The 21,244-nt window shown below is 44.3% G+C and overlaps 2 protein-coding genes across 3 annotated transcripts in view; both read left to right on the top strand.

Annotated features, from left to right (window-relative positions):
- Myo10a (unconventional myosin 10A) overlaps positions 1–21,244 on the top strand; it is a 108,301-nt gene that overhangs the window by 8,929 nt on the left and 78,128 nt on the right. For both annotated transcript variants that reach the window (XM_078177792.1, XM_078177791.1), the window contains exons 2-3: positions 2,839–2,940; positions 12,976–13,086. In XM_078177792.1, coding sequence (XP_078033918.1) covers positions 2,920–2,940; positions 12,976–13,086 — 132 coding nt within the window. In that variant the 5' untranslated portion in view covers positions 2,839–2,919. The remainder of the gene's footprint in view (positions 1–2,838; positions 2,941–12,975; positions 13,087–21,244) is intronic.
- Positions 9,745–11,739, top strand: LOC144468318 (uncharacterized). Its single transcript, XM_078177719.1, has one exon. It carries the CDS (start codon positions 9,745–9,747, stop codon positions 11,737–11,739), a length of 1,995 nt encoding a protein of 664 aa, XP_078033845.1.

The raw sequence follows: 21,244 nt of genomic DNA, 5'->3' as shown, positions 1-21,244 counted from the left end.
ACAAGTTGCACTAATAGTCTCTACCAGGGCTCGATCAAGTTCCGGAACTTATCATAACCTACATTGGAGCTTATTACATGCGGCGTGTTTTTAGAAGGGTTCTGCGTTATAAGCAGACTGCGAATTATGCTACAGTCAAAAATTTTAAAGATTTATTAATGAAGGCTGAACCAAAATTACGAGTATTGGATAAAAGGGACGAAGATTGTATGAAAGCACGAATATTAAATTTAAGGGATGATAATTGTAGAAAATTAAGAATATTGAATAAAAGGGATGAAGATTGTAGAAAAATTAAAAATATTGAACAAAAAGGATAAAGATCAAATAAAAATTACAAATACTGGACAAACCGTTCAAAAATTGAACAAAAATTAAGAATATTAAAAAATTTATGAAAAAATATTAAACAATAGTAACTTAGCTTAAACAACGATTTCGAATTTTGAACAGAATTGATGCATGATCAAAAATCAAAGGAAACTCGAAGCTACAAGACAGAAAGCCGGAGCAGCAGAATATTCTGGCAGTTTAAAAATTTTACGCATCGCGGGTTAAACATTTCTCCCACTTTCTCTCTGGTAGCAACGATCGTCTGAAACGTTGGCGGATCGTTCGCGATCGGCGAGAGAGAGAGAGAGAGAGAGAGAGAAACGGACACTGTTCTTTGATCCTTCGTACCGCGAGATCGCTTCTTGCGACAGTTCCGGTATCCCAGGAACGCGAACCAGTCGATTTCAATAGCCGATCGCTTTCCAAACCCGTCGAGAAAACCACGAACCATTTTCCACTTCTCTCTCTCTCTCTCTCTCTCTCTCTTCTCTCTTAACAGATATATTTTCTTTCATTTTTGACAATTATATTTTCTTTCATTTTTGACAACCACATTCTCTTTCATTTTTTACAATTACATTTTCGAGCCAATTATTTAACCTTTACACATTTTCCGGATCGAAATTGACGATGTTAGAACTGTTATGATTTCGTAAATAGAACACAGCTCAGCCGTAAAACTCGTTTCGAGGCATTAGTTCACTATTTTAAAAAGTGCATCGTTCATTTTCTTGCAGCATGTTTTTGCACGATATGGCGGCTGTTTATGAATTAATCTGGGTCATTCATGTTCGAATACCATTCGTCACGTGAAACATGGTTCGTACGTTCATTGACAGTTCTATCCTATACTGTTTGCGAATACAATGATTGATGCATTCGAACAGCATTCGTATTGCTTCGCATAAACCGCTGATTATTCCAATCTCGAGATTTAAATTTGCTAGCTGTATATACAGAAAATTAAGTTTTTCGTTCTTATTAACCCTTCGCATTCGAAGATATCTTAACTGTAAATCTAAAATAGTTTTCCTGATTTATAATTTTCCTTTTCGTATAACAAAGTGCATATTATGCATATGTGATTGAGCCTTATGAAATATGAATTTTGATAATATAAAAATGATCTTGAAACGCTTTAATGCTCGAATACTTGACATTATCGAGATGCCTTACATAAAATCCATCTAATTACTATATTATTTTTCTAATAACGTGAACTTTTATGTTTCACACTCGCTGCTCAATCGACCGACACGCTAACTTTGCAATTCATTAGACAATTACGTTACAGTACGAAGATACGGTACCGCGAGCCGCGCATTACGAAATCCCACAATTTCTTATACATCCTCGTAACAGAATTGGCACAGGTGCAATAATCGCTTCGATGACCATACAAGATACTCTCGCGGATCCAATCGCGAACGATCGAGTCGGCGATCACGATCTTCGCGAGCCACGTGATCGGAAAGACCAATTCGCTAACCGGAAGTAACGTGCACCCGTCTGATTATCATTCGGCTTCCGGCATCGGCGTTTGCCCGCGCGCATCGACCGAACGCTGCCGCAGGTAAAGTTCAATCGTAAATCTTCGTAGAAAAACCACGTCCGTCGCTGTTCGCGAATATATTTGCCCGTCGCTTTAAGGATCGACGTGGTCCGTCTTGGTCAAGGCTAGCCGGCCTTCGGGCGAATTCAAGCACCTGGAATGCGGATTTTTGAAGTTGCCGAGATTTTCAGTGGCGTGACACACCTGCGACGATCCCCTCTTTCGCGATGCTTGAATTCCTCGCTGATGGAAACGCCGACAATTATCATATATATGTTTATCTCGCGGTTTCACAAGTACGTTTTCGAAAGTAATTGCAGAAGTAATTCGAAAATAATTCAACGGCGGATTATAAATTCCGATCGTTTTTCTATGAACTCGCTCGTTTTGAACGCTTCGATAGTCCGTGGAAGATTTTAGATAAGCCTCGGCTACCGAAGAATATTGAAGCTAATTAAATTTATTCGCGGCAAGTCGATACATTGACGGTGTGTGGTTTTAGCTCATTAAAATGCTGCGAGATGTACACGTTATAAATAAGCGCGTTAGGACTTGGAGAAACTAATTAGAGAGAACGGTACAAAACTCGTGTTTCATTCGATTTGTTGAAAGTCATGATTTTTTTATCGAATAACTGCAACAGTTATTGCAGATGTTAATCGAGTGGAAGCTTAAGCCGCGGCGTAAACGCACAGTTGAATGTACTCGGCTGAATTAGTATCGAATTCTCACGAATTCAAATTTGTTTAATCAATGACATTGAAACTGAAGTAAAATTGATGACGATGCATGGTATTGTCACTCTTTTGCGTTCTAGCAACATTTCATTTGTACGAATATAACGCGATAAAAATGGAATTTGGAAATTAGTATAAATTTAACGCGATATTTGACATATTAGCGCATTTAATCGTTTGGATATTATGTTAACAAACCGTTCAATCGTTTTACAGGAAGCGGGGACAACCATTGAGGCCTGTCCGTGCAAAATGAGGGTAGCTCATTCTCATAGACGGTTCTAACGCTGTGACAAGATGTACTCTGAGTGGCAAAAGGTGAGTCGATTTTCCACTTTTCTATTTTCTCTTTCCCATCGAAAGCTTTTTCCTGTTCGAGTGTGTTTTTCATCGGCACTCAAATGTCACTTTGCCAGCGCGGACCACCGCAAAACTTTCTCCCGGGTAATAGCGTTTAGAAAATTAATCATTAACTCTTTCGTCATCGACTCGGTATATTTGTGCCGCGAAATAAATTGCCAACGGCTGTCGTTAAATTGCATAAGAATGATAATGGATAATCCATTCGAATCGGTATTAAATCGACGCGGACGCAAAATAATAATTACGTAACGCGCTTTCGTAGAACAATGGGAATTTCGTTGTAATTAGCGATCGCGTCAGGATCATTATTTTCTCACGAAACTAAGTCGAATCGAACGCCGAAAATTAGAATATAATTGTATGCAGGACGCGTGTATAATAATTTGTCGTTCTAAGCGGTTTTAAGTGGAACAATTATTCGTTCGTTGTATCAAAATCCATATTAAATTATATAGTGATTATAATCTAGTTTTTCGATTTTTGCTACCGTTAGATTATAAATACTACGCACCGTGCGATACAGCAGACAATGAAAACATTGGAGAGTGTTCCATTTTCTCTAATTGATTTAAATTAATATAAGAAGAGACACATCCATCAAAAAGGATTTTACCGCTTATAAAGACGCGCGCCGTCTCTCGTGTTTACGTTCGTACACATTTATATTTCACTATACGTATTGCCGAGGCAAGTACATCCCATTAATACACGATCGTTACAATCGTTACAAAATGCTCGTGGAATACAACTAATTTCTGCAAGATTAATGTACCATATTATATGATCCACACTGTTTTCTCAACGTCGGACAACCGTACATGCGTTACGCGCGCGTACGTGCTTTATTACGTTTCGCTGATTAACTGCCGCGCTAAATAACGCTCTCTAACTAGTCCATTGTATCGAGAGAATAAAAAAGACGGAGCCGAGTCAACTTTCCATCGCCATTATCTATCGTGCCATTATTTCGCGAATTTGATTTACGTGCACGCGCGCGCGGCCGCGTCTTTAATTGTTCGACGAAATAATGCACGGTAAACTAGTCCGGGAGTCCTCATTCTGTCGTCGCGCGAAGTGATTTATAAAAGCGACACGATTCAAGGATACGCTCGCCACAGGATTATCTGCTCGGGAAGTGGAGTGCGCGGACAAGCGATTGCGAAATCACCGAACCCGCCCCGGCCAGGAAATCGGTCGGGTCGTTTCGGTTCCAATGGCTCCGCGTAGGAAGGTCCGCGCGCCGCTTCGTGTCGACACGTCTGCCGCGCGAAACAACGGCTTTAATTGTTCAACAATCGAGTACTCACGGGTCATTGGGTTTTCTTGCACAATGTTTACGTGGTCAGGATCGCAGCCGGGGATTGTTGCGTGGTCGGAGTCAATGATCTGTGCACACGCAATTGCGTTGTCGTGTCGTACCGGGGGCCACTTTCGAATGCCTCTGCGCTTCGCGCCGTTTCGTCCGGCGCGGCGACCTAATCGCACTGCGCTCGCCTACCTCTACGGCCGGCGTAGCAGCGCGCCGCGCGCTTGCCATTATATTTTCGTTCCGCGCTTCGCTCGCCCGGCAATCGCCGGAAAAAGTAGAAAAATTATTGCGTAAAATCGATGCCTCTCCCAGGGGCCGTCCGCGGAACTCTTCGTGCTTGGTACGCGGAACGTTTCCATTGCTACAGTGCTCAACGTAATCTCGGCGGAACTTTTATATTTTTCATGAAATTTGAATAATACTTAACGAAATAGCGTATTTGTATATGGTTATATTAGAGATAATTGAGAATATAGATGTACGCATATATATTTTTTCTTGTATAAATCCTATCCTGAATTGTGGTTAATATTTTTCATATATATGTTTATGTTATACTAGGAAAATTATATAACAATGCTAGTTGTATACATAAGAGAAAAATTGAAATAGTTCGTATCTACAAGCTTGTAATTAGTAAATGCATACTGTGAATTTAATGCTACAGTTTTACTCTTAAAATGTTTTATATTTCTTCAATATTGAGGCAATACCTTAAAGCAGATTTCCATAGCAATATTAATATTACTATAGTAACATTAATATTATTATTACAGCAATATTAATATTATACGACCCAATGAATATTCGAAATAATTTTTATCACGTTTCTAGTCCATTTCCCATAAAAGCAATGCAGTCAGCAAATAGAAACAATTATACCACGGACGTTACGCATTTATGCAGAACAATAAAAATATTTAAAGAATCTACAAATGTCACTATTTTTATTTCGATAATATTCTTTACAAAGAAAACCACTGCATACGCATCTATTACATTCTGAAAATGATAGATATAATTCTAACTTGACACAGAAATCCCCGGTCTTGGTAACAACAATCGCGACATTTCTTTAATTTACCGACAAAACATTTCGCTGCACAGTACAAATGGAGGTTAAGTATTTCATGAACAATCGCGTGCGGCGTGCTCACTCGTGTGAACTTGTAATTGAACACAATGGTTTCGCTCGGAAAAATGGAAAAGGTGTTGGCAAGTTCAGCGCGTTGTTCGTTGCGATTTAAAAAACCGAGCGACTAGCGTTTCGAATAATCGAGGCGAGACTGGTTGCCACTAATCGCCGATATTCTTTTTTTCTTTTTTCGAAACGCAGTTCGATAGTCCGTACTGTTTTCAATGATCGCAAGAGGAACTGTGGCGCATTAGTTATCGGAGCCGGAGCGACGCGCGTTACATTACCCCAATCTACCATAATGTCGGTTACGCTGCACGGCGTCGCGATGTCTTCCTGCATTATTCCGCGGGCTCATTACTCTTGATTGGGCCCGTGTAATACTGAGCCAGTAAAAGTGAGAACGCGGGCAGATCTGGCCGAACGTCGGAAAAGTGGTCGCCGAGCAGCTACGAAACGTCACACGGTATTTTCCTTGCCGCACGTTTTTCCGTTTCGCTCAAGGTTCCCGCTCGTCGGACCTTCGTTTAATTTTTATTTCATTTTACTCGATTTCCATCAGAAGTGGATTAAGCGGGTGCGTCATACGCTGAGAGGTCCTTGGAACCGAAACCTAGATTCTTGCAGTGAAAATGGCGGAGCGGCAACATTTTTATTAGAATTATTAGGTCTACCGGAAAGTTCTGTCTATTCTTCAAACGAAAGAAGATAATAAATTTTCTACACACTTAATAATATTTATTATACAGTATGATCACTTATGTCATCTCACCAGGCTGATGGTAATTTATAAATATCATTTTTGAAAAATATATGTTGCAAATAAACATGTTCATACGTATTGAAACTTGACATAACATTATTGGACAAATTATAACATCTGCAATTGCAAGAAATCAGAAATTTAAAAGTTTTAACGATAAAAGGAAACTTGAATTCGCCAGTGTTTTTTATAGGCTCGTTAAATTTTTATAGGCATTTCGGAAACTGGGTAATACAGTTAATTGGAGTTTATTCATCAATATTTATCAATGCTTTACGGTTTATCCAACGGGAAACGACACTCTCTACTCCTGTTTTAAAATATCTGCTGCTTCTTGTCTACGATCTAAATAGATAGTACACTCGTAGCAGAAATGTGTTCCATCAGCATAATTAGATTTAACGGAAGCTTCCTTTCTAATTTCCTTATAGTAGGCATTTCGAATATACATATTAAATTCAAGCTAATGCGCTTGTGTTTCTACCTTTGCCAATTACCGCCGCGTTATTATCAACTGATTTATTTAAAACAGTTTCACCAGTCTTTTGTTGCTTTTTAATGCAACGAAAAATGTGAAAGTAATGTGCACAAGGATCCGAAGTACGTTCATGAAAATTTCATTCTACGAATTCATAAACTTTTCAGTCGAATTTCTAGTTACATGTTCGACCAACTCTCTAATATGCATGTGTGGTCGAGAATTGTCTAATGTACAGTCTAGGGATAACAGTAAATTATCTAATCTACAGATATAATAATAAATTGCTTAATACAGAGATGCGATGATAAATTGTTGAATTTACAGATATAGCGATAAATTGTGCAATAGTAAATTCTGTAATATACAAGTATAGCAATAAATAGGATATTATTTTATAACCTTAAAGCTTATCGTTATTTCGTGGTGTTAATATTAAGATATATATCAATTACGAATACACGATACACCTAGTCGACCTAATTCATGAAAACCGTGTCAGCATACAAAGCACACCGCGCACAATTACAGAAGCCGACTGAAAACCGACGCGATAACATCCATCAAGATAATGCGGCGCGCGCGCGCGAGCGTCTTCGAAAAATTTCGGAAAAAGAAACGTAAAAAAGCAGTCGAACCGTAATCTAATGCAACGGCCTCGTCGGCGAAACCGTTGCCCAATATAAATCTTCTCCGCTTTGGGCTCGTATGAGCTTGTGCTCGAACGGTTCCTTGAACACAATCGGTTTTTACCATCGACAGGCCGCGGCCGTTTCTGCAACTCGCCACGGTGGCTAGTTAGAGAATCGCTTCCCGTTCGCCGCGGCCGCAGCCTATATCCAGCCTAGCTCCACGTAGGCGTACCTACTCGTATTTAGCGCGTAATTTATATAAGAAGAGAGGCACGCTTGGTTCCACCCCAAAGCACTTCGATCCACTGGCGCCAGCACCTCTTTTCAGCTCGCGGCTTTTCCGACGGGAAAGCGAGCGGTCTCCCCCCGCCGGCGATTTCATTAGCCTATTAAGCAACGGGTCGGAACGGACCCGGAAGCACGCCGGGGACTCCCGAAGGGCCCGGTTCCGGGACGAAGGCTCGATCCGGCATCGGCGCAATTAGCCGGTAGCCGGCTTAATTAAAAAACCTGTACGCCACTGTGCACACGCAGCAATTGTTGCGGAGAAGAGGCGTATAACTTCCAGTGTTGCATCGAGCATCCTCGCGTCCGGATCGCGGTACCCGGTTCCTCCTCGCCGCCGACATTTGCCTGGATCAGCGATCCAGGGGACGATTCGATTCCTCGTCGCACGCATCGTCGACGCGTGTCCCTTCGGGCCCCCCCCGCGCGCGCGTGTGTGTGTGTGTGTCCTGGTCGCGACCACCGTTTCCGGCTGACCCCGTTTCGCTGATCGGTTTTCGCGAACGCGAAGCGGCGACGCGCGAGGTGGAAGCCCCGAGAGATCCACGGCTTTTCGAGGGATCTCGCGAGAAGCGGATTTCGATTCTTCGAGGTGCCAGCGGTGTGTGAAGCTCGGCTGGCTGGCTGGCTGGCTGGCTGGCTTGTGAAACGCGTCGAAGGACAGCGAGAGAGACGCAGAGCGGCGTGGAGCAACGGAGGAGTGTCGTAGGTGCTGAACATGAGGAGGACGCCCGGCTCTGCTATCCGTGACTTTTCATAAAGCCGCGGGACGGACGCCGCGTTAGTCGAATCGCCGCGCCCGGACAAAGGATCGCGCGTCAACACCCGGCGCGCGGTGGCACCGCTCGCATTCCCGGAACGTCGCGTCCCGGAGAGACCGTTAACGAATTCAACGCGGGCAACACGAATTTTTCGAGACTGGTGACCCAATGCGCTGGATAGTAGACCGTCCCGGCGACCTCCTAACTTCTTTAAACCGGGTTTTAAAATGCGCGAGCACGACGCGCAGGCCCGATTGTCTCGAATCTTGACCGATCGTGATCGGCTTGCCAAGCGGCCGCAGAGCTCTCCCGGGCGATCGAGTCGATCGAGATAATTGCCGGCCGATCGGAGAACACCTCCGTCGAACGATCACCTGCGACGATACCGCCCTGCGGATGCTAATTAGTCGACGATTGGGGGACACGATAGGCGCGCGGAGGAACGTATCCGCGCGACGAAATGATCAGCGTGACGCAGCCGATGTGGAATGAAAGTACGGGTCACTGACACCTGGATTTGACTAAGGAGACACCTTTCCTCATCCTCCTCGGTCGCTGCGCTCCGTGTTTGCCGAGACTTTCAGCAAATAGAAAGAATAGGAAGGCGGAAGGGGCATCCTCGGCGTTCACCTTGAACCTCTCGCAACGTCGTCGCGACGATGGATAAAGAAGCGTTCTCCGGGCTCGGTCCACGGGAAAAATCGACGGCCGTCGAAGAGAAACTCCGGCGACGGTAAATAAAGCGCGCGCGCGCGACCACTTCGACCCGCGGCTAATTATGCGGTAAAAATTAGCGCCGGGAGGTATCCCACACCGGATCGTATTACCATCGAGAGGTGGACGACGAAGTCGGCCCCCCCGATAGCATCTGGTCAAGAAACTGGTACCCGGGCAAACCCGTACCGTTCGGGCTGATAACAATGTCAGGTTCACGCCGATTCCTGGTACCCGGTGTTAATTGGTGTTAAACGAGACCGGCATACGCTGGAAACGCCGACTGGTTGGCTGAATTACGTGCTCCGTGGTCTGTTCGTGATTTAATTGACGTTCCCGTTAGTGCAGCCTTTTAAAAGTGTCTTCAGCGGTACGCTGCGGGCTCGCGGGACGTCTAAACATGACTGCGAACGGCGTGGCCGACGTGTCCGAACGGTTCGCTAATTGCTACCGGTTTCGGTGACGGAAAGTGGTCGGCTCGAAAAACGCTTCTTCTGGTCGCGCTCCGACTCTCGATTTTCCGAGATTTTCAGAACACCGGCCGGGACAAGGGGGGGAGGCAAGAGCGGCGATGAAAATCGAGAATTGAACGGGTTCCAATCGGACGGGAGGCCGCCGCGGATCGGAAAGCACCGCGCGGACGATGCCGATGAAAATCGAACGTTGACCGGCCGCGAGCAACATGGAGGCCGCGACGGCGGCGTGCGGCAAGAAGCCCGAGCGCAGGTCTACGCGATCGTCGACCTCGAAGAATCGGTTTTCGTCACGAAACACGCGCTCGGAAGCTTTCTACGCCGGCGTGGAACCGTTATCCGTTCGACGCGCGTTGCATAATTCCGCCGGCCCAGACCCAGATACAAATTCCGCTCCAAATTCCAGCGGATCGACGGAACGCGCGAGGAGGCACCAGGCTTCCGGCCGCGCGAGGAACCTGGACCTCGGCGCCGGGCTGGACGTCGGTCCGAGGAGCGACAGATATGCCAATCAGGAGGTTTTCCACACCGTTCCGAGGGACTTGGCGGTGTCCAGGAAAGAGATTCTGAGAAGATACAGCAAGGACGAGAAGGATGGCGGCTCGAGATATTCGGACGCGTTGCATCACCGTTGGAAGCGGTCCGCGGACGTTGACAAGGAGCAGGAGAGGCCTAGGACCCTGCCTTCGATAGCGAAGAGGTCGCAGAAAGAATCGGGCAGGGCGGCCCAGGCTCCTCAGGGATTCCGCAAGATCTCGCGGCAAGACATTCTGCGCAGAAGAGCCAGCGTGGACGCGCCGGTCGGCGGGTCTCGTGGTAGGAGTCGCGTAGAGGAGACGGTAGAAAGTTCAGAGGCGAAAGGTGGCACCTCTTCCAGTTTCTCGAGGAGCGTCCCGCGGCCGAGGATCGGTAGGTGGGGCAGAGAGGACGAGAGAGAGTCCAGGTCAGTCTGTGATCTCCTGGCAGTCGCCAACAAGCTGCAGGACGTCACCAGCGGCCTTGTGCCCAGACCGTCGACCTTGCCCAAGATACTCCACGCGTCGAGAGGATCGCGCTACGCGGAGGACTGGGCCAGCCCTAGGCTGGCCAAGGACGCAGTCAGGAAGGAGCCGCCCGTTTACGGAAGAATACGCCGGAGGAAGACCTCCTTGCCCGCGAGCACCGGGACTCTGCGCAGCTCCCAGTCGTCTCTGAACACGCTGAGCAGATACTCCAGACCTGGGAACACGCTCGTCAGAGAGAGGGCCGTGGACGTTGAGTTTCGGACAACCACCAGACACCTCCGGGACCCAGTCCCGGACGCGCCCTACCAATCAGCCACGTTGCCTCTCGTTGACATGAGAGGAAGCCCCCAGCGGAATGCCCTTTACGCCAAAGTGTCTCGAAAAACGCCGAAAAGTCTTCCGAGATATGATAACAAAGCTGATCCGAAAGATGGTGGTGACGGTAGGCACGAGATTCGCGTAGACTCCGGCCAGAGGACCATGTCGCGCAGGAGGATCATCGACAACATGAAGGGCGAGAACGCGTGCGAGGAGCAGAACAGCTCGAGAACCGAGGACTCCGGGGAGTATCGCTCGGAGAGTCAGTCCTACCAGAGCAAAGACTTCGACGCTCTCGAGAGCAGAAACCTGTGCGAAGTGGACAGTGATCATCGATCGAAGGAACCGAGTGCGTTGTCGCGTGGGAACGGCTCGAACAGTATGGAATACCGATCCAACGGCAATTGGACCAAGTCCAGGGAGGCGACCAAGTACAGGTCGAAGTCGCAGAGCAGGCTGATAGAGAACTATCGCGTAAATCAGCGGGATGCTTGCGCGGCCAACAGGCTGGCCACGACTCTTCCCAGTTATGTGAAAAGCTCGAGAAAGTGTTCGAACGAGAGGCCGCTAGGGACCGAGTGTTATAGGAAGCTGTCCAAAGAAACTGGTATCTCGTCGAAACAGAGCAAGGAGAGATCGAACTACGTGAAGAAGTCCGCGGCCAGCCACGTGAAAGCTTTCAACGACGCGAACAGCGCCCGATCGAACTCGCCCGTAACAACATCATCGATTTTCGGATTCTGCACCGGCAAGAGGAAAGTTCAGTCGCCGAGTGCTAGTGCGAGAAAGGACGAAAGTGCAGCGTCCTATCCGACGTGGAATGTGAAAACGGTTAGCATGCTCTTTTCACGCAATAATTCAGGCTTCTTACTGTTTTCGTAATTTAGATCTATATTACTTGATGACGCTTTAACATTTTTAATGCTGCGAAGGCATTTGGGGATGAATGATAGGTCATTTTGCCGTACACAATTCTCTATGTAAAAGTAATGATAACTATCAAAATAGTCGAAACTGAGATAAATGATTTATAGGTTGCCAAAGTTTATAATCATTTTTAAAATGTAAGGGTAGCTGAATTTATTGCAACTTTTTGTACACATTGGGAGACAATATTACGGCGTATTTTATTGATCATTTTAGAAAGATATTCTGTGATCACGTAACTTGTGTTCGATTCGATGAATTATGTAAACGAGCGAAAGCAAATTTATTTATACACGGAGAGATGTTCGAGGAATGAAATATTAGATAACGTGGGAATTGTTTATTTTCTAGTAGTTCATAAATTTTGGTGTTACGTTGCTATATAAACCGATGTCGTTAACTGACCAGACACTTAAAAGCAATAATTCTGTAAAGGAACTGGCTCCAGCCTTGGTCATAGATCTAGTTTCTCCTAAACTATTTGCAGCAAACACTGAAAAGACTTTACTTGGCAATACTCGGTGTGTCTCTATAAGCATTGTATGAAACTTCACTGTAAAAAAACGACTGATTTCAAAAACGCTGATTAATATTCTGCACTGTATCTCTCTGAATCTGTTCGCAATGATCGTTATATAGAAAAATGTATAGAATAATGTCCATAATAATGTTATAAATATTATATATTTTTACATTCGTCTACTAAAGAATTCAAATGATCTAGATAATAAATTTTATACACTTTCTAAGTAATCTTTCAATCTTAGCCTTCGATAATCCAAATCTTGTATACAAGCACAAAAATGACGATATTACTTGAATCATTATAAAGAAAACATTAATCTTTATTTAAATCAATAATTAACATGAAATTATCAAATTCAAAAGACCGAATTATCTCTGATGCATAAAGTAAAAACTTGAAATCATAATGCATAAGCTTTTCGATTAGTAAACAGAAACACTAGAACAAGATGATTTCGTAACATTGTTGTTAAACCTATAATTGGACTAAGAACACGATAAATAAATACGCGACGTGAAAGTTCCACCGAGTCGCTGTTGGTGAAGGTATCAAACAAAAATGGCTGAACGGCAGCTCCAAGTTTTCGCTCAATTATTTTCGATTAGCCTATCAATCATTATTATTAGTAAGAAAGATCGTATTACAATTGAACTATGTTTTTCCAGGGAGAATTGGTGTGGTTCGACCCTGGTGTCGGCCACGTGCTGCCAGGCGAGGTTTTGGAGTACCACAGAGCCGCCAACGTGCTCTCCGTGCAAGCGGTGATCGCCGGCAAGGTACGGATAATATCTGCGTCTGTGAGCGTTAAAAATTTATGCAATGTGAATGAACATTCCGCGAGCTCGTTGACGAGTGGAAAGGGGACACAGCAGCGTGTACACATATCTATCTAAATCTTATGAGAGATTCAAACGATCGGACATGTTGCGCAAACCCACGATGGCATGTTCACGGGTGTATCTGTCTTTCTGCGTTTTCGAAATCGATCTCTTCTAAATGCAACATCTTTGCAGCATATATCCAAGTCTTCAAAATATAGTACAATAATAAACGTTATAAATAGCTATAGAAAAATTAGAAACGATTGTTCTCGCGTGAATCTAGCTCGAAACGATGTTAACACTTTATCGACCCTATAAATTGGCTTTTCATAACAATCATAATTTGTTATATATTAGAAAGATAAAGGGGTTAAACTGTATTGATTTAAGTAACTTATAATGACAAACGTAGGTAGATTTAATTTACTTATTATGACAAAAATGTCTAAAGTCTGAAGCTCCAGCAAAATATAAAAGATCCTCCAAGCTTCACTTAAAAAAATCAAAATGCAAAAAATAGGAAAAAACGATCGTTTACACGAGAATCTAGAAAAGTGAAGTTCCAGCGAAACAAGCAACAGTCCGATCGAAGTGGCTGCAGTCGAAAAAAACAACCAGAAAACAGCGACGAGCCCCGGCTCGTTTCTTTCGAGACTGAATAGGAATCGGACGTTTACCGTTCTCCCCATAGACAGGCCAACAATGAAACTGCGCCGTGTGTTATTATCGCGAAGGGATAGGAGAGGAACTGGATAAAAGTGTGCCTAGACTACGTGCTAGTCAACAATGCACGGGGTCCACTTCGAGGCCAAGGAACAACCGGTTATTCTGCATTTCCTTAAGACGACGACGCTCGCTCCGGGCGGTCGGTCGACGTTCTAACTATGTTCTATTGATTTTTTGTTGAAACAATTTGGCACGGACACAATGGGGAAAGAATGGTTGTTTACCGGGCACCGCGATCTGGGTCGCGCGCCGCGAACGCCTGGAAAACGTGATACGGGAGTCGCGCGCGATTTTTTTTCTTTTTTTTTTTCTGCTCGACGATAGTTTGTAGGTCGACGACCTCTTATGTAGATCGGTTCGATTGTCTCTGCCCGTCGCGATTCGAATGTCTCCCCTCCCTCCCTCCACCCCTCCCCCCTCTCCCCCGCCCGGTAGCAATTCCGAACTGTGTCTGATTGCTGTAATGTTTCTGTAAATGCAGCTTTAGATACGGAATTGTTTCTCCGCCGCTTTTGCGGATTAGCCGGGAATGATTTCTCTTTGCCCGCGCGCGCGCGCGTAACCGTTAGCAAGAAGCGGGGAAGGTATGCTTATCAACTGTCGCGCGAGATAGTGGGAATGGGGAAAACGTTGGTTGTTGCTTCTGATGCATACGCGGTTTATTGCGGCACGTTATTGGACCGAATCTTATCGTTGTTATTTATTGGACGAGCCGTTTATCCTTTAGATTGCAGAAAATTATACGCGAAATTTTCGAGGTGGACGTGCTCGCAGAGAAAGTTATGTAAGAAAGACGTCGTGTGCGTATGTAGGAAATAGGGTTAAAAGAGTTGCGATCAATGAAAACAAATGTCAGAATTGAAATCAAATTTTTAACCGTGCTAAAACGAATGAAATCGTGTAGAAAGGGAATTGAACTTGTTTTTTAGAATATATTAAATCAAAATTGTATACACAAGATAACGTGTATAATAAAAATATCGGTAAATAGCAGGGATGAATCCTTTTATCACTTTATGAAGAAAAACAATATCAGTCGTTATAAGTGATCACCCGATTAGTCAATTTTCGGCAATTCGAAATAAATAAATGCTAGACGGAAAGACTAGTTCAGGTTTAACTATTATTAGACACTATACCGCACCGCGAGTGAAAACACATTATAACAGCCTTCGCCAACAGCTCATTCTCCATCGATGCGATCATCAGTCAGGAAGTGTCGCAATTAATCTTCATATGCCAGGCTGGAATCCACCGTCCGACAACATTCTATCTGTTCCACAACCTAGTCCAAATTATACGATAAAACTAATAATCACGGGCTACGTATTTCAAGCGACCGAGGGCCTCGACATTGCGACAATATTTCCAATTTTACGGCTCTCAAACGGAGAAATATTTTATCGTCGGTTGAAAGGCGATACGATTCCCGAGATCTCTCGACGATTCGAAACTTTTGAGAGAGCCGGTTGCAATAAGATTGTCACTTCTTCCGCGCCATTACTCGAACTCATTGTGTCGCGGGCACAATGGTTCGATAAATTCCGCGGCAATTCCGTGCGGGCTGATCAACGGGCCGGGGCAGAGGCAGTATTGTAAAACGCGTAGCATAGGTTCGTGCTTATGGCATATCTGCGGTTATAGCCTCGCAGACCCGTTACCGGCAGAAGAACGAAAAAAGAAAGAGCAGACGTCGCGGTATCGCGAACGCTCGCGCTCGCGCGCGCGCGAGATAGAAGCGCGCTTGGGCGAGGAGGAGCAAAACACGGGTTTTCCATCGTGTTGGCCAGGCTAACGGGCTAGTCAAATGCGTCTGGTCCCAGATAGAAAGTCGAATACCGCGCATACCCGGCGAAATACCGCGAAATACTTCCGCCAGCGCCGGGGTACCTTGGAAAATTACTCCAGCAGATCGATGTGTCGGTACACGCGGCGTGAAAGTGCATATCGAAAAGGGGCAGCAGCGGTGCCTGGCTACTTGCAACACCTTCCTGCACTTTCAAGCTCCAAGGACATCATATTGGCAACAACATCGTGTCCCCGGGTTTTTCGCGTTCCCCGTCTTTCACTTTCGTCGATTACGCTACTCTTCTTCCCTGCTCGAACATCGCGCCGCGAATGCGTTATGGTTATCACCGGGCTGCGAATCCTTGAGCGCAATAAAAATTAGCTACATCGGTTGCGTGACGTGGAGGAGCCAGGTGCTAATTTGTTTATTTCGTTAAATGATTTTAATAAACCGGATTCGATGCGTCATGGCTTTTATAATTTTAATATTCCATATTTCTCGTTTCCATTTCTGCCATAAATATGTAGAATCAGCTTTACATAAATTATAATGTTTATCAGTTGGTTTGCATATCTAAATAACTTGTTTACTATCTAATATCTAAAACACTTCTTTTAACTTTGATATTATTTGAGATAACAAAGAAAATAAAAATCACTAATCCTATATTTATCGAATAAGATATATTAAATTTTTGTATTAAAAAACGAACAATATAAATAAAATTGGTTTTGATGGGTTCATTCTTAATAAAAACTACTCGGCGTACGATTGTATCGGAGTTAGATTTCTAAACGATGGCACAGATGATTGGGCGAATCTTTACGGCTCGTAACAAATGTCGCCGAGCAATGTAAACTCGATGCATCAAAGACATTCGTTGTTACAGTACAAGAATAGTTTCCTATCTGATTCCCATTTGCATGAATTGATCCTTAAAAACCGTGCACGAAGCAATTTGCATAATTATTCGCAGTCTAGTTACGATTATGTAAATAGAGGACAATTTTGCAAGCATAAGGACTCGTTTCCTTGACTTCGTTTATTGATCTCCATAACAGCAATGGCATTAGAAAACCGTAGGAGAAAACCAAACAGTATGTTTACCTCTGAATACCAAAAAAGGGGTTTAAACAACGCAATCGACATTAAGAGGTTAAAATAACATCGTGACGCAACATGTTTTCCACTTGTTGATACGAACAACGCAATTCACATTTGTTACGAATCGTTAAGCCACCTGTAATTATGTTTACAAAATTTCTTCCAAATCTCCTCGCGTTGTTGCTGGTAACCAAAGTCATTAGTTAGTTATTTCTTATTTTAGTTATTTCACTTTCTATAATAAAAATTTATTTCAATTTGCTGATCATGCTATTTTTATAAATGCACAGAATTGTAACTGTGATTATTAGATAATGTGCAATAGTTTTGTTCGGTTAAAAATAGAATAGCATTTACAGAAACATTATCAGCGTTGTTCTGGCGTATTATGCTTATATCGCATAATTGAAGATGCATACTGACTGCGAAACGTGGGTAAAGATACTGCGGCGAGACGAAGGATTTTCTAATAAATTGTGTTAATGGCGACTCTAGGATGGGCATTAAATGCCGGCAATAATTAATTACTCACTAAAAGTCCTTAATGCATGAAAGGATTTATTAAATAACATGTTAACGATCTCTTTGGACAATCTTGTTAACGGGTAACGTAACAATCTTACAAATTATTCACAGCTCTAGATTTTCTTACGAATTCAAACTCTTCGAGTGCGATATTTTATAAATCCAATCAATTTTGTCAAATCTCATCTTTTAACAGTTTACGATAGCTTTGAAAATATTATTTTCTACGTTTATACCAAGATTAGGTATCAATTAAAATAAGAGATAAAAATACCGACATTCTACTTGTAAATAACCCTCTATATCTCATCGCAAATTTAAAGTCACACTGATTCATCAGTGTTTTCTAATTTCATTAAATTTTTGTCTACAATCTGGTATTCTTTTCCATTATTTTTCCTTCATAATGAACCTTGTTATACATTGCAACTTTCAATTTTAATTTCACACGTTGAATTAAATTCATGTTCCTAGAAAATCGTAAATTCCTTGTTAATTTCTATCTAAAGATCCGTTTCTAAAAGCGATTCTTTCAAGCAACATAAATTACATTAAACTATAAATTATACTCTTATTAAATAATATAAAAATATAGCACCGTATACGGAGAGAAAGTTTCGAGAAAAAGAAAGAAAGAAGGTCCGATTTCTTGCAACTAACGCGATCGATGCAAAGATCTGCAAGTCTATATATCAACTTCAAACTTCACGTGTCGCTTAACTATAATTTTCTATTAGGTGCCGAGTCATGAATAAATTCCCGGCAGCCTTTATCCGCACAATAATCATAAACGGTCGCCGGTGAGCTCAGCATCGGCATCGATTATTCTCGCCCGTGGTAGCGCGTTACGTTCGGCTTCGGATGCATTGTTGTGCGTCGGCAGCGGCGTCTAGTTCAACGGTGGTGTCCCTTTATAGAGATAGTGGTCTCGGCACGGGCGTCGGATTAAAAAATTTTCACCGCGGCGGTTGTTGCGCAACGCATACCGATCGCTTTCGTTCGCGAAAATTTCCTCGAAAGCCGCAGTTCCGTGTAACCCGACCGTTCGAAAATCGAAAAATATTTGCTCGCAACGGTGCGGCGCGCGGTGTTACGCAACTGTCGCGGATTCGATTACGCGAACGCCTCGTTTTCCAAAATCGCGGCCGTTCCCGTTCCGTTCCGAAATACTTTCCGCCTGGCCACGCCGCGAATATCGCGCCGCGCCAAAAGCCGGCGAGTTGCATAAAGCGGCGGGAGAATTAGAAACCCGCGCGAGCCGATAATTGGAGATTCGATTCGAGCGAGTCGTTCGATCGGTCTGACGAAGGAACGAGTTGCCCGATCGTTGGCTCGCGGCCACCGGACTGTTTTCATAAAATATCGATTCCGTTACAGTAACGTGGACACGCCGTTAAGCGTAATTCCCGAACAGTTTAGCTTCGATTCGATGCCGCGTTAATTGCTGGAAAACTCCGGGTCGGAACGGATCGCGCGGCGCTCGCGGGATTCCACGGCGAACGAAACGGCCGGCAGAAATTCGTAATTTATTCGAAAGAGCGCGCGCGACATTTAGTCGCGGCGTCGCAGTGAAAGGAAGTTCTTAATTAATTTCCATCGTAAGGCGGGCGACCGGCTCCGGGCGACCATTAAAAACCTCTAACGGAATCAGTTTCTGTTTACCGCGCGAGGTTGATATCCCTTCGGCGGATCGCATTCCCAACGCAAAACAAAACGAAACGAAACGCGAGGGCGACGCCAATGGAATCGCAACTGCGAACTCAGGCGGTCCGGTATCCGGTTGAGTCTCACGTGAGTGGCTTTCGTATCTTATGTGAATTCGCGCGGATCTTCCTTTTTCACCGCGCGCACTCCCCGCGCGTAGATCGAGTCGCGAGCCTGGAGGAAATCGGGCAAAAAGCCGCCGGAAAAAGGCACGCTGTCGGCCGAGTTCCGGTAGGATGGCTCGGCTAAGCGGGACCATTTTGAGAAAGGCCCGTGGTGCACGGTCCTGGCCAGCCCGGACTGGACTGGAACTGGTCGCAGAACCGTCTCGCGGTTTTCTCGCGAGCCTAAAGCCACCATATGTGCGCAGACAGTCCTGTGGAAACTCATGAATACCGCTCCTTATTTCGATAAATACGACCGTAAACATAATCAGAAGCAGAAGACGAGCGGAGATGAGTCTACGAGATGAAAACTGTCGACGCTGTGTGCCATCTTCTAGTAGTGTGTCATGTAACAGTCGAATCGCCAGTGTTTAAGAAGCCATAACCTCCAGCTGCAGCAAAAAGCTGCAGACTAATGAAGCAGAACCAGGAAGCCCGCAGCGTTCCGATCGTCAAATATTTCCTCGACAGTTTAACATATCTATAAAGCGGACTGTGGAAATAGCATTTAAATGAGTCGATAGCAAGATAACCGCCGCGGCGTCCACGCCTACCAATTAGACGCGACCAGGTGTCCAAACAGAAAAATTCCCGAGTGAATAGTATACCCTATCCAGCGCGCTATCAATGGCGAGCCGAGAGAACTATCATTACGCGGCGCCGACAGTTCGTTTGGGATCATCGTCGCCCTCCGGCCTGTCCTTCAGCGGCTTCCATTCATCAGCATCCGGCGTAAACGGTAACAGTTACCATTCAGTGTTCCGTCAAGATCAGGTGAAAGACTCCGGCGTAGGCAGCTCTTCCGAGGCTAGCCACCGTCTGAAATCTACGGCGGAGCCGTGTTACGATGTTCCTGTTCAAAAGTCAAGGTTACGCTGGGAGGAAAGTGTCTTCGGGCACAAGGACGAAGAGGTGTGCCTGTGCGAGCCGAGACAAGACTTCGCCGAGTGCCGTTGCAAAACGACGAAATCGGCGAATTTAAGGGAGACCTTGGATGGCGTGGGCAACGAACGCGAAGTCGAAGACAACTTTTCGATGGGATTCCGCGACGACGTGGCTCCGTCGACCATTATGTCGATGTCGTCGTCACGCGAGTTTTTCCGCGCGGAGCCGATAACGGATGACCAGGATGATTCCAGCCGGTACGCGAGGAGGCAGAGGACCTTCAAGGGAGTGGTGATCAGGGATGTGTCCGCGAAGCCCAAGTTGAGGAGCTCGCCGGAAACCTTGGCGTACCTCTGCCTCAGAGTGATCGACCAAAATGTAATGCGGTGCGAGTCGACTTGTTCAAATTATGCGGATTTTTAAGGATATTTTAATTTTTAGGTGGTCGGCTATGCAATTTTTTAGGTATTCTACTATTCAATTTCTTAGGTATTCTGCTATTCTAATTTTTAGGGGTTCTGCTAATCTTGATCGCATAATCAGTGTTCAGGTTCTTTGTTCTTAGATGGATTCATGATTCTTACGATTTTACGATGAAGTAAAAGGTTAAAGGTGTTGGAAGCTGCATTTGAGCAAGAAATTAGGAACTTCTTGATCTTTTCATTCTACACCATTTAGCAATTTCGATCATCGTAGTAATTGCTTAGATTCTCTATCAGTAGGTGGATTTTTAATTATTTGGGTCTTATCAGCGAACAGACGATTATGTATGAAAGGTTGCGAGCTGAATTTTAGCAAGAATTGAATGCCTTCTTGGTCTCCTTTTGCTATATTGTTTAACCAATTTTTATTATATAGTTGTTCAGATTTTTTGTTATTCTCGTTATGATTGTTCAAAGTTTTATGAGAAAGTAAAACATTGAATCTAAATTTAAAAAGGTGAGAACTTGACTTTAGTAAAGGTGAGTTGTATTAAAGATGAGACTTCCTGATATCTCTATGTTAAATTGATCACCATGAATAAGCTGGAACCTTGACCTTAACACGATCTGCCTAGCTTCTTGATTCTACTATGCTACATTGTGAAGCAATCTTTAATTCTCAAGTTACCAGTCAAGTTCTCTATAAATACATCTGAAGAATTTCAGCAAGACATTTGTCACCTGTTATACCTTACTAACCTAAAAGCCTTACAAAAACAATTTCCAAGTTTTAA

Source organism: Augochlora pura, chromosome 4 (assembly GCF_028453695.1).
Source record: "Augochlora pura isolate Apur16 chromosome 4, APUR_v2.2.1, whole genome shotgun sequence".
Taxonomy (NCBI): domain Eukaryota; kingdom Metazoa; phylum Arthropoda; class Insecta; order Hymenoptera; family Halictidae; genus Augochlora; species Augochlora pura.
Note: the sequence above shows the minus strand (reverse complement) of the source record. Positions and strands in the feature narration are given on the sequence as shown.

What these genes read in the sequence shown, in the direction of transcription:
- LOC144468318 (XM_078177719.1), top strand. Translation starts at nt 9,745, where the DNA reads ATGGAGGCCGCGACGGCGGCGTGCGGCAAGAAGCCCGAGCGCAGGTCT.